At 40.5% G+C, this 13033-nt stretch overlaps 1 protein-coding gene across 1 annotated transcript in view; it reads left to right on the forward strand.

Annotated features, from left to right (window-relative positions):
• Positions 1 to 13033, forward strand: part of prkx (protein kinase X-linked) — a 69184-nt gene that overhangs the window by 37451 nt on the left and 18700 nt on the right. The window contains exon 4 of the mRNA XM_044187946.1: positions 1125 to 1244. Coding sequence (XP_044043881.1) covers positions 1125 to 1244 — 120 coding nt within the window. The remainder of the gene's footprint in view (positions 1 to 1124; positions 1245 to 13033) is intronic.

Consider the following 13033-nt stretch of genomic DNA (forward strand, 5'->3'; position numbering starts at 1 on the left):
TGACACTAGTCACAAGATCCAATATTATCTTAATTTTAGCATCTCTACATTGATTGCCTGTACACTTTAGAATAGATTTTAATGATTAACTTTAATGCATGTATTGGGGTGGCTTCTAGCTAGCTTTATTGGCATGACTGCATACAATACAACATTGCCAACGCATATTACCACAAACTATACAATGATAATAAACAAAATAAACCATAAACAATTCTCAATAATAAACATTCTCTCCAATGTTTTTTTTTCTTTTTTTCTTTCTTTCTTTTTTTTTTTTTTTTACAACAATGGTGGATCGCGGAGCTCTCTACATGGCCCTGGGTTGCTCCCCGCTTCAGCTCTGGGCAATCAATCAGTGCTGGTTGGTGTAAAATGCATCATTACGGGTGCACCAGTGCGGGAATGTTGCCACAGACACCAGATTTAAAAACTCTGTATACTGCAAAATACAGAGAGATTTACCTGCCAGTGGTAGGCTTAATCAGCATTGTGTGAACTCGTTTGGCAAGGGCTTGAATGTAATGGACATTCATTTATATGTAAAAGTCCCGCACTCTAGCTTTAAAGTAGGTCTCTATGATTCCAGTCCTTTGCTTTCAAGGCCCCTCAACTCTGTAACAACCTGCCTGACGTGGGAGTATTTCATGTGCATTAGTTATTCTTATGATTAATTCATTAATCATTTCAGTCTATACATTTTAGAAAATGGTAAACGATGTCCACCACAATTTCGCAGATGTTGCTTTCATGTTGCTTCTTTAGTCCAACCAACAGTCCAAAACCTAAAGATATTCTGTTTACAATGTTAAAAAATAGAGAAAAGAAGCTAATTCTCACATTGGAGCAGCTGTAACCACTGAATGTTTGGTTTGGCTTTGACTTTAATTAATTTACTTTAATGATTAATTGATTATCAAAATACTTAAACTAAATAATACTCAGTCGAGCAATGGATTCATCAACTTATATTTAAAAAAAACAACCTTAAACATGTGGCTCATAGATAATAGATGAAGCCTCTTGGAAATAGAGCTCAACACATTCTCACCAATAAAGAACCTTTAACCTTTGCTCTGTTTTAAACATGTTTCCACACCTTCTGTCCCTCTCTGTCTGTTCAGGACCTGGACTCTGTGTGGCACTCCTGAATACCTGGCTCCTGAAGTCATCCAAAGCAAAGGTCATGGCCGAGCGGTGGACTGGTGGGCTCTGGGCATCCTCATCTTTGAAATGCTGGCTGGGTAAGTGCTGCAGTGCACTGTATACATTACACTCAGCCCATTTTAAACACTGGGGGGCACTCTCCTCCACCAGAGCAACTGAGGTAAAGTAACACTGATCCACACCACTGGTAAAGAGCATCTAGATTTCAGCCCGTTTGACAAATAAAGACACAGTTTATCTAAAATGTTGTTGTTTAGTGGCTAGTAACAGGGTGGGATCTACTGCTGTGCACAACATGTCTGAGAAATTAGGCCTGTCTGAGCGATCAGTGAAATGTCTGCTGAAAGAATTTCTCATCTTCTAACACACACACGCACAGGCGAAACAATTCCTCTGTGAACTGAATGGTTTGAGCTATTCTCCATGTGACTGGAATAAACTTGATGATCATCTCTCAAAACAACTGGATAGACACACAGGAGGTGGACACAATAACATGAACACCTGTACGCTATGATGCAATCCAACATAAGAGCCCTGCAAGAAAAGCGAGTGAGAGAACAGAGCAGTGGAGGAGCCTGTGTACATGGAACAGAGGAATTATTCAATTAATCGTACTGCTGTTATTGTCTCAGTGTGGGAAATCTATTCATTGTGTGTTTATTGGATACTGCAGAGCTGCGACAAATTAATCTGTGAATGGGAATCATTGTTGTAGATGAAGAACAATGACGTTGATCCCCTTTAGAAAGCACTCTATTTATTCTAATATTCCCCGTCATTCGTGATGAATAATAATGTCCGTGCCTTATTGGCATTTTGGAAAGAACAGGCCTGAAGGTTGAGACTGACTTTAATGTTGATTGAGACTTTGTTTCAGGGACATACCAGGTGATATTCTATGATCCAGCAGTTAATTAAATGAACCAGTTCAATAGCATGGCTGGGCCTACCATTGGCTGGATTTTTTTGGCAATATTCATTTGATTTTCTTTTTATATTTGGGTCTTTTCATACAGAAAAAAAGAATAACAAAATGCAAGTATTCTGTTTTCCTTCAAGATTTGGTTGCCTCTAACACAGTATTTAGAGCACTTACTTTCTCCTATGACACCCTGCTTAAAGGGTCAGTTCACCCAAATTACCTTAAAAATACATTCTCATATTACAGGCAACATACTATTATTAGTAGGGGGTATGGCTCAGGAGTTAGAGTGGTCGTCAAGTAATCAGAAGGTTCCTGGTTCAATCCGCAGGTTCAGTGTCCTTGAGCAAGACACTTGAACCCCTAATGTCGGATCACAGAGATCTCCAGGCTTGGGCCGAAGAATGAGTCTGGCTTCCTTTTTCAGCACTTAACCAATATCTCAGATGAACAAAACTGGAGACACTGCAATAGAGTTTATTCTTTCACAAGAGATAAACCCGAGTCGGTACCGGTACTGAACTAAATACCAAGCTCTGTCTCTTTTATAGCCCAAAAACGTCTCCTTCTCTGATGGATTCTCCACTAATAATCCAACTTTTCCAAGAAACAATGGTGTCATGTCTTCCATGATCTCATCTTAACGGAGGAGCCAGGAGAGAACCTGATTTCTCCTGTCTCAGCTGGTTCAGACCAGTTTTCTGACACTGTAACTGGGCTCTAGAAAGTACCGAAACTTTCAATGATCTCATTCTAACAGAGATGGGGAAAAACCTGATCTCTTCTGTCTCAGTTTTGACTGTATTTTTTTTTACTTTAATATCTTCACACCTTATATGTTCTTAATATATTTCATTTCTTCACACTTTATATGTTCCATTACATGCCATTTCTTCAGTGTTATACATCACAATCAATCAATCACACTTTATTTATATAGCACTTTTCAGACAAATCAAATCCAATTCAAAGTGCTTTAGGGATTTACAACATTTTGACTAAAATGGATTTAGAGACTAATGCACAACAAAACAATCAAAAACTAAAATATGTATAGTTAAGATAATAAAATAAAATATTAATAAAATAAATGATAAAATACCTAAAATTATTTAAAAAATACTACGTTAAAGCCAGACTAAATAAATGGCTTTTCAGTTTACGTTTAAAAATATCAATGTTTTCAGCTGATCTCAGATCCTCTGGAAGGCTGTTCCAGCGGCTTGGACCATAGTGGATGAACGCAGCATCTCCAAATGTTTTTGTTCTGGTTTGTGGAACAGCTAAAAGAGAAGAACCGCAGGATCTGAGGGGCCTTCCTGGTTCATAAACTAAAAGCATTTCTTAGAGGTAGCCTGGTGCAAGGCCATGTAGTGCCTTATAGACTAATAAAAGTCAAATAAAAAATTTTAATCAATACGAAAACTAATAGGTAACAAGTGTAAAGACTTTAAAATAGGTGTTATGTGTGCTATCCTTTTGGTCTTAGTCAGCTCTCGTGCAGCAAAACTTTGAATTAATTGTAGCTGATTTATTGTATTCTTTGGAAGCCTAGTGAGGAGAGCATTACAGTTGTCTAGCCTTCTAGTTATAAAAGTGTGCATCAGTCTCTCTGTGTTGCTCAGAGAGAAAAATGGCCTCACTTTGGAGATGTTCTTCAAATTAAAAAATGCTGTTTTTGTGACACCCCACATATGAGCCTTGAAATTGAAATCAGAGTCAAAAATCACTCCTAGTTTTTTTTTTTTTTTTTTTGGTTCTTGGCTTGGGTTGAGTCCTAGTGTATTTAGTATGGAGGCCAGTTTTGCTCTCTGAGCCTTTGAACCAATGATCAGTACTTCTGTTTTATCCTGGTTGAGCTGTAATTCTGTGACATCCAGCCCTTTATATCTAATATACAGTTAAAAAGTAAGTCAATCAGCCCAGTGTCATCAGGAGACATGTCCACGTAGAGCTAAGTGTCATCAGCATAGCTGTGGAAAGAGACACTGTCCAGGGCTGTCTCTGTGCTGTGATGTGTCCTAAAACCCTGATTGAAACATTTCCAACTTGGTGTTTGAGTTTAAAAAGGTACTTAGCTGATTAAAAACTAGTTTCTCTACAATTTTGCTTAAAAATGTGAGATTTGAAATCGGCCTAAAATTGCTGGGTGTTAAAATATCCAGGTTGCCTTTCTTTAAAAGAGGCTTTACTAAAGCAGTTTTAAAATCAGTGGGGAGGACACCAAGCTGTAGGGGGGGATTTATTATGCATGTCTTCAGATACAAAATTAAAAATAGTTTTAATAAGGGAGGTAGGAATCGGGTCAAGTGAACATGTGGAGGGCTTCAGTTCTGTTACTATTTTCCTGAGAGTTTCAACATCAACCAGGTCAAAACTATCCAACTTGACATTACTCTGTACACAGGTTATAGGTAAAAGTGCAGTGTGCTTGTTCTGCTGGCAGATACCAGATCTAATGATTATTTTCTCCCTGAAGTAGCCAGCAAACTCTTCACATTTAAAACCTGGAAGCTTGATACTGTAATACGCTTGCCATGATTTTCGAATTGCCTTGTTGTAATTTTTCAGTTTTTCTGTGAGTATATTGTGATGTATTACTAATGTGGTAACTCATTCTTTTACCATCTGTGCACAGCAATTCTACAGTCTTTTTTTAGTTCCATGGTTTGACTATTTTTCCATGGGGCAACCTTTTTTGTAGTTTTTTTTTGTTTTAATAGGAGCGACTGCATCAAGCACTGTTTTCATTTTATCATTAAAATCATTAACTAAGTCTTCACAGGATGATGGTAAGATGTTATTTTTGTAAGTTGCAATATGTGATGTGAGAGTTGTGGCTACTTCAAGGGGTAATGTAATGTTTTTGACAATATGTACTGTTTTACTTGGCAGTGAAAGATCAAAACTGTTAAAAAACACACAGTGGTGGTCAGACAGAGCCAGATCAGTGACAGAAGGTCTATTGATGTTCAGACCACATGATATATTTAAATCCAAGGTGTGTCCATGTTTGTGAGTTGGTATGTTAATATGCTGTTTAAAAGCCATACATTCCAACAATTCTAAAAAGTCTTAATTCCAAATTAGTCCAAATTATCAACATGTATGTTAAAATCACCAATTAAAATGCAGGAGTCATAGCTTGTGTAATGATAGTAGGTCTTAGAATGCCATTAAAAACGAGGAAACAGATCATTTAGGAGATCAATATATTGTCACTGCAAGGAAACAAGGCTGAGAAATGAAAAGAGTAGCATTATATTCGAAGGCATGAAATGTGTCTAGGTCCACATCCCTCCCCTTTAGTGTCTCTCTTTAGATTGCAGCTGTCCCTCCACCCTTCTTTCCCCCTCTGGACGAATAGGAATAGGTGTCGGTGGGTGGACAGGCCTCAGTCAGTGTGGCAGGTGCATCTGTGCCCAGCCAGGTCTCAGTGAGAAAAAGACATTGATGAGGTCATTGATACAAAAAGATTTGTTTGTTAATGCCCTTATATTAAAAAGAGCCATGTTGATTTCTGTTCTTTTTGCAACCAAAAATGAGATCCTGGTTATGGGAACTGTAACCAAGTTATTTATGTTTGGCCCCTTTATACCTCTGTTGACAGTGACAACAAAGGTAGGTAGTCAGGGTGAAATACACTGTACTATGTTGTGGGCGAGCACCTGAGAGTCCCTGTGGTTGGGGTGCAGTTCATTGCGCTTGAAGAAGGCAGGACGGCCCCAGAAAAGATCAAAGTTGTCTATAAAACTGACCTTAAATTTGGCACATGCAGTTTTTAGCCATGAATTTAAGCAGCACAGACAAATGAATTTTTCTATGCCCCTTTTGTAAGTCGGTAGGGGTCCTGAAATTGCAATGTTTTTTTCCATTTGCTTTAACTGTGAAGTTTTAAAATGTTTTTTCAAAGTTTCGGACTCGCGGTGTGAAGTGTCGTTGCTGCCGATGTGTGCCACCACAGTACTTACGTTAGCAGTGTTTTCCAAGCACTGCTGGAAGATGTGTGTTCAGGTCCAACAAACAGGCTCCAGGGAAACAGTGTACCACTTCAGTGGTTCCGTGGGAGGGGAGCGAGAGCCCCCGAAAGATGGAATCACCCATGACGATGGTGGAAGCAAGCAATGGTGAAGGGGTGGGTGCAGCGGAGGGATGGTGGTCGGGGGACGAGTCTGGGCTCAGCACCGTAAAATGGTTTTTCAGCTCTGGACGAGATGATAGAGGGCGGAGGATTTCCCTCTGTCTTCCCCGCCTGCCTCTGTCACCCACCCTATTCCACTGATGTTCCCTCTGGCATGGTGTGAGCATCCCAGAGTTGGAGTTGCCATGTCGGTGGTCAGTGGTTGAAAGGACTCCTCAGCCAGTGTTTCCACACTTGGCTCTTGAACTGGGAGAGTTGATGCAAGGAGCGCAGAGTTTTGTACTCCAATGCCAGCTGATCCGATTAAAACTGTCTTAAAAGAAACATCGAAACTTCAGGACACTTAATTCCACAGTGTTTAGCTCAGTCATTTGAGTTTCGTGTTCAAATCAGTCAGCTTCTCCTGTAGTTATTTTATTTTATCACAGGGCCCTCTTCCTCTCGGTTGTAGTTGCACCCTGCATTTCTTAGGAAAAGGTCCTGAGGAGCTCAGTTTGCACAGATCTGAAATGTTCTTGTCTTCGGTTTCAAATAATATTAAAACTGGTTAAAATAAGTAAAGTTAAAACTCACTAAGACGATAAAACAATTAAAACAGTCAAATAATCCGGGGAAGACGGAGGCAGCCATCTTGGGAGTCACAGGCTGGTTATATGATAAATACATACACGACATTCCTCCTTTTGGGACTTGCCAGTCTCACCCTCCATGAACTTTTTGAAGTTCAAGTTATTAAGCCAATACCATATCACTGGCATATTAGTGTTCTAATTATAATTTGCTACATGCTCATCTCTCAATCTCTTCAATTTCACTATGGCTTTTGGGAGGATCCCTTCTTCCCTAGTGTGCATTGTAATGACAGTACAACACTCATCTCCTATGTAAATGCATACTCCTTGTTCCTCTACCACTAATGTGTCTTTAACAACTCTATTGTGTAGAGCCACCAAAGAGGTTGAGTGCAACTGCTCATGTATGGCTCCCACTGCTGATATTGTCCAATTTATAAATTTTTGCTGATTGTACCATAGATGATTTATCCATCTACTGTTGCACGCTGTATACTGTGCATTTCTATTGCCCCCCAAATTGGTATCAGTCCCACTGTCTGTCCGGAGATAATCCAATCTTCCCCTGTAGCCGTTGTGTCTGACGGAACACTGTGTGGTTCCTGATTCCAAGCAACATAGACTTTTTCGTCTACTACCCAATTTTTGCCAAGATGTCTTTTGACTCTATTTTTAATTCTATTTTTACTCTGGGGCGTGGGTCTCTTCTCATCTCGAGATGAGGTTTCGTTTTGGTGTGATGGGCCAAGCCCTGCTTCTTGCTCTGTCAACATTACTGGTGTGCATATTCCCGTCCAATTTGCTGGTAGTACTACTTTTACTTGTTTATACATTGATATTTTGAGCTCACCACCCCGTCATTGCTGCATCATTCATCTACAGGAACAGTGTCCAATTTAGTAGCTTTTTGGCCTAGGGTTAACGTTTGGTTATGTGTGACTGATCTGACTCCTACTACTAAGACGCAGTCACTCAATTGCTCCTGTTCTGGGACTGGTTTTGGACTGGCCAATGGATAAGACTAAGTATTATTACTATTTTCCATAGTCTCCCTTCCTAGTTTTTCTACCCTCATGACCCTGATGGCCCCTGCCCTGGGTTGGCTTCATGCTCACCTTGACCTGCTGCTGCGCTTGTAAGTTCATTATCTTCTGTTTCTAATTGCTCAAGTTGAGGTCCTTCATATGGGCCTCTAATATATGGCACTGGCATTGGTCTCCCTGTGCACATTTCATGCGTTGTTGGTATGTTAGTCTGTTATCTGTAGTCTGTAATCTCATTGACATCAGTACTGTGCACACACTTCTCATTCATGCAATGTCCTGTCAACTGTAGCTGCCAAAAATGGCGACCACAAGGTGGTCTGCTTGAAGACGCTTGAGGACCTCCCCCCTTGCGCAATGGTTTGAACCATGCGCATTCCTATTAGTAAACTGCGTCAATGAAATAGGCAACACAAAGTGTCCATGACAACTTCTCCATAATCCTTTTTATTGCATCTAACAGTGTGGAGAATGCTTCTCTGTGCGTAAGTGGCTTTCCATCAGCCCTTAGGAAGCCTCTCTGCTTACAGATATTTCCATAAACGTGGCACGCACCGTAAGCAAATGCTGAGTCTGTATATACATTAATGGTGCTTTCCCTGTGCTTATTTACACGCGGCTGTTAAAGCGTTAATTTCTGCAAGCAGTGCAGAACATGGTTGAGCAACCTTGGTTGCCTGAATTTCTGTATAGGTATCTGTTATCTTTATTTAATTGCACAATGGCATAACCTGCCTGTAGCACCTCTAAAGCAGGAGTCGTCTACAGCGTGAGATCTGCTGTGTGAAAATATTACCTTATAACCTGTCTTTCTAGCTTGGGTCAGAACAAATTGAGGGCTTGTGAGCAAGGCATGCAATTGATGGGACATATACACGCATACTGGGTGTCACATGGGTAATGAGGAGGCTTTTTGAAAAGCAAAAACTGCTGCTGCCAATCGTGGATAACAAGGTGGCAAGCCTGACTCAATGGAATATGGCGGAATATTGGAGAGCAAAGTGTGTGAACAAAGTGTGTGGGACTGGGACAACAGTCGTCTAAGCATCAACAATGGCATTAACAGTGCGGCTTCTGAATTGGAAAGATTGGGGTGTTGCAGGGGCTCTTTGTTTTTATCAGGACCCCTGCCTTTACCAGACCCTCTATTGTGGGTCTGATTCCTTCCAGAGCATGCTGTTTAAGTGGGTATTGCTTTTGGTATGGTAACCTAGCTTCTGGTTTTAGCTTAATGCGTACGTGCTATGCTGACTTAACCTGCCCTACATCTGTCTTATGTCTTGACCACACTTGCTGTGATATTTGATTTAGCAGAGTCTCATGTTCTGGTGTTAAAGGCATCTGTGTGGGTGCTCTTGAATTTACTAAAACCTTTTCTGCCTTTCCCTCATCACAGGCCCTCAACAATATTCTAAGGTACTGTTTGTCTGAGGAGGTGTGAATGTACTGGTTCTTGGTTGGCTTCCATTCTTGCACTTTCACAATCGGGCCGTGTTCATGAGATTGATGTCCTTTATGCCACTTGTAGTGTGTGAGCCCGGCCTACCCTCACCCCTACATCAATCTTCTTTTATATCCTGGTAGGAAAAGCTGCATGGGTTTGAATTTGTATAAGGAATGTGACCTTCTCCCAGCATTCATTAGGGCAGGCTTTGAAGTGTTGCAGCCCTGGCAGAGATTGGACACTGTGCTGCCCTCAGCATATTACCAGATGTGACCAGGGAGGGGCACTACTGTAAGACCCCCCCAGACAAAGAGCTCTCTTCATCTTGCAGTATTGTGTAGCTGTTCATCAGAGGTCCTGATCCAAGAATGTAGTGGCTGCTTCTGAAAACTTAGCTGTGGTAGATCCTCCTCCTCTGGGGTGATGCACAAAAACATTCAGTGAAGGGTCAGGGACCCCATTGGAGGAAGCCAAACGTAGAAGAAAAGAATCTGTCTTCCCTTCATAATCCTGCCTTCAGGGCCAGATTTCTGGTCTTAATGGAAACCAATCATCCTGTGTGTATATGGAGTTGTACATGAAGACCTGCTTCAGTTTGTAGGAAAACCATGGCAACTTACTTAGAGCGGTTCACTCAGTCCCACTGGCCTGAGAGTTTGGCTCAGGGTCACTTTCATGTTAATTATTGAAATAAGTTGCATCAAAAACTATTTTTTTGATGAATCCCAATTTAGAATTTTAATCAAAGCGTGTCTATTTCCTGACTCAATTTTATGGATTGACTGCATAAAAATTTAATTGACCCCTTTCCCGTCTCTCTCCTCTTCTTGGCTCCTTGGTCAGTCCTCATCCACCTCGTTCAGTGGAGCGTCAGTGTGGTGATTAGATATGGAGATCCTTAAGGAGAAACACTGCCAAATTAAACCAGCCTGTCACCCACAAAGTCAAAGTGTCATGGAGTAGTTTTGACTTAGGAGACACAGTTTACTACTGGGACTCCTTCCTCTAACATCTGTGGTACCTTTTTAACATAAATCACACCAAAGACAGAAAAAAAGAACACAGGTGTAAACCTTCTAGCAGCTCCAAGAGGCTGCAGTGGTCATTATACTCATGATACAAAAGTGTCTTACTACAAATTTTATTTGTGTGGCTCCAAAGGAAAGCTCATGGGGACATTAAAATACAAGATACTTCCCCTTGGAGTATGAATATGCTCAGTATTTCCTATGACAATCTGTGCATGAAGCCTCTTTCAGACATGCACCTCATTACAAAAAGGTGATGACAATTTTACAGGTTGGTCTCGTGTGAATATATGCTGGTCACTTACGTATAAGTCACAACAGTAATCTTACTAGGTTGGATGTGTAACATCTCCGTAACACTTTGAATACACTGTCTGAACTGAATGTTGTGACATTAAAACAGAGGTTGCAGTAGCACAAAGTTAAATATGCACAGAGAGAAATTACACACATGCCTTGTCCACCGTATTAAGAGCTCTCTAAAAATGTACCACTCAATTATCTCTTATGCACAAAGAGAATAGAATGAGTTTAATGAATCGGGAAACACTATGAATGAGCCAATTTTGAGTTGTTGAGAAAATTCAGCGCATTTGAGATCATTCTAACAAAGAAATTTAAGAAGTCTTGTGCAACCACAATAATAATCAGACCAGCAAGTCCCAACTTAACATCTTGTCATTCATTCTATGTGTGGGCACTGACAGACATTAGGCATCCTTCATCACTAATAAAGCCATGTGGCCACAGCTATGTGTAGAATTTGTATGCGTTCATAGCATCTTCCAATTTATTGTAACGGAATTGTCTGTTTGTAGAAAAAGGCAGGTGAAAGTTGGTGCAGTTCGATGTGTTTACCTACTACCACTGGGGGGCACCAAAATCTGAAAGTTTTGAATTCAACGCATAGTGGCTTTAATATTTATACAGCTGGAAACTTCAGCCTGATTATAGCGCTACAGTGGAGGTCAGTGGGAGACCAACATCATTAGGAATCTTCTTCAGGAGAACATGAATATCCAAATCAAGTTTTTAATGGCAATCTGGACTGTAGTTATCTGGATATTTTTCTGTGGACAAAAGTGTTGAATGGATAAATCGACTGCATCCTCAGGCCCCTCTGCTAGCTGTGTATACAATAAAATTGAAAAGAATAGAATAGAACTTTACTGTCCACCCTGGTGGAAAATTGACTTTGGACCAACAAATAGATAAAAGTTGTGTCTCTAAGATATGAGCAAGCCAATTGCCTGTGGGATAGATATCACACCTTTAAAGTTTAGCCTATCTAACTTGGAGTACAGGAGATGTAAAAGTTCCCCTGTGATACTCAAAACCTCTGTTTCCAAAGAGCCCCCGACTTGCATGTGCTAGAAGTGATGTCAATGCATGCAAAGTCAATAAAACAAGGTGACTGAAGTCAGATGGATATAGCACACATTGAGGTTATTTTTATGCTATTTTTATGGATAAAAAGCCTGCATATTCTCAGCCCACCGTGACACTCAACTCCACTGTTCATCCCTTGGTTTTAGGAAGACCTTACACAGAAAAAGATGGTGTTGTCTTATTTAAGTGACAATCTGGTGTGATTACAGTATGTCAGTGAAGCACTGTGGTGACACACCGTTTTGGCGTTCACCAAAAGTCATTTGCTTTACAGTGCTCCACACTGTACTAAAAAGGGCTGTTTAAAGCATTATTCATTATCCACTACACTCCCTGTATCATTGGAACCACCCCGTCTTTCACATACCACATCTCAATCAGCATAAAAACCTAATTCAGACTGTGAATTGGAATAAAAAAAGATGTTGAAGCAGTCAGGACTCATCACATATTAACAACTTGTAAATGACATTTCTGATGGCAAAAGACCAAACTTGTTTTGTAAATCTATCTCCTCTTGATTGTAATGTGATATTTTGGTTCATAGATACAGTTTGTTCTCAGGGTGTCAATGAGAGTTTTAATATCACATTGTTTAAATACCTTTACTATCCATATAATAACAAATTCAAAGGGAATCATTTCAAGCCAAAACATTTCTACCTTAAACCATTCTGACCATTTACTGTTTTTGTGTAAAGTATTTGTCATATATTACATTGTCTACTGTTGGACTATCAAATTGTCGTATCATGTTGTCCTCCTCCCATTTTGCCACAATGACCCAGATTCTCCACCTATGACGGCACTAGTTTTGAAACAAAAAACACGGGAGTGGAGTCTGTGGTGCACAGCCAGCTCCCAGACGCTCCCATCCCACAGTCTCCTGACTCTGGAGCTTTTCACTGGGAAGGCAAGCGGTGTATGACAAACTGGCGCAATTATGTGCCTATATGCGCCATACGTAATGCATTCAGAGGCCGGTCCCATTATGTAATTTGTGGGTAATGACTTGTCCAGGCCAGAGCAGAGGGAAGAACAGGAGAGCTGGGAAAACATTCAGTGGAGTGCAGCAGCAGAGACCCGTGGGTGGTAGAAATACTAACATACACACAGAATCGTCAAAATAGCTGTGAACAAAGTCAGCTCTGTCTACAGCAGAAAGTTATCATAGCTCCCCCACTCTAAATGGTGACTTCGCCACATGTTCACTCACCATTTTGTTCAAAGTAATCCAGGTGAGTGTATGTAAGCTCTTACCTACTTTACCTGTTCCTTGCATCATGCTGTTTTTGCAGAGGACAAATTGAGTGTGCACACTGTG

This window comes from Siniperca chuatsi, linkage group LG24, assembly GCF_020085105.1.
Source record: "Siniperca chuatsi isolate FFG_IHB_CAS linkage group LG24, ASM2008510v1, whole genome shotgun sequence".
Taxonomy (NCBI): Eukaryota; Metazoa; Chordata; class Actinopteri; order Centrarchiformes; family Sinipercidae; genus Siniperca; species Siniperca chuatsi.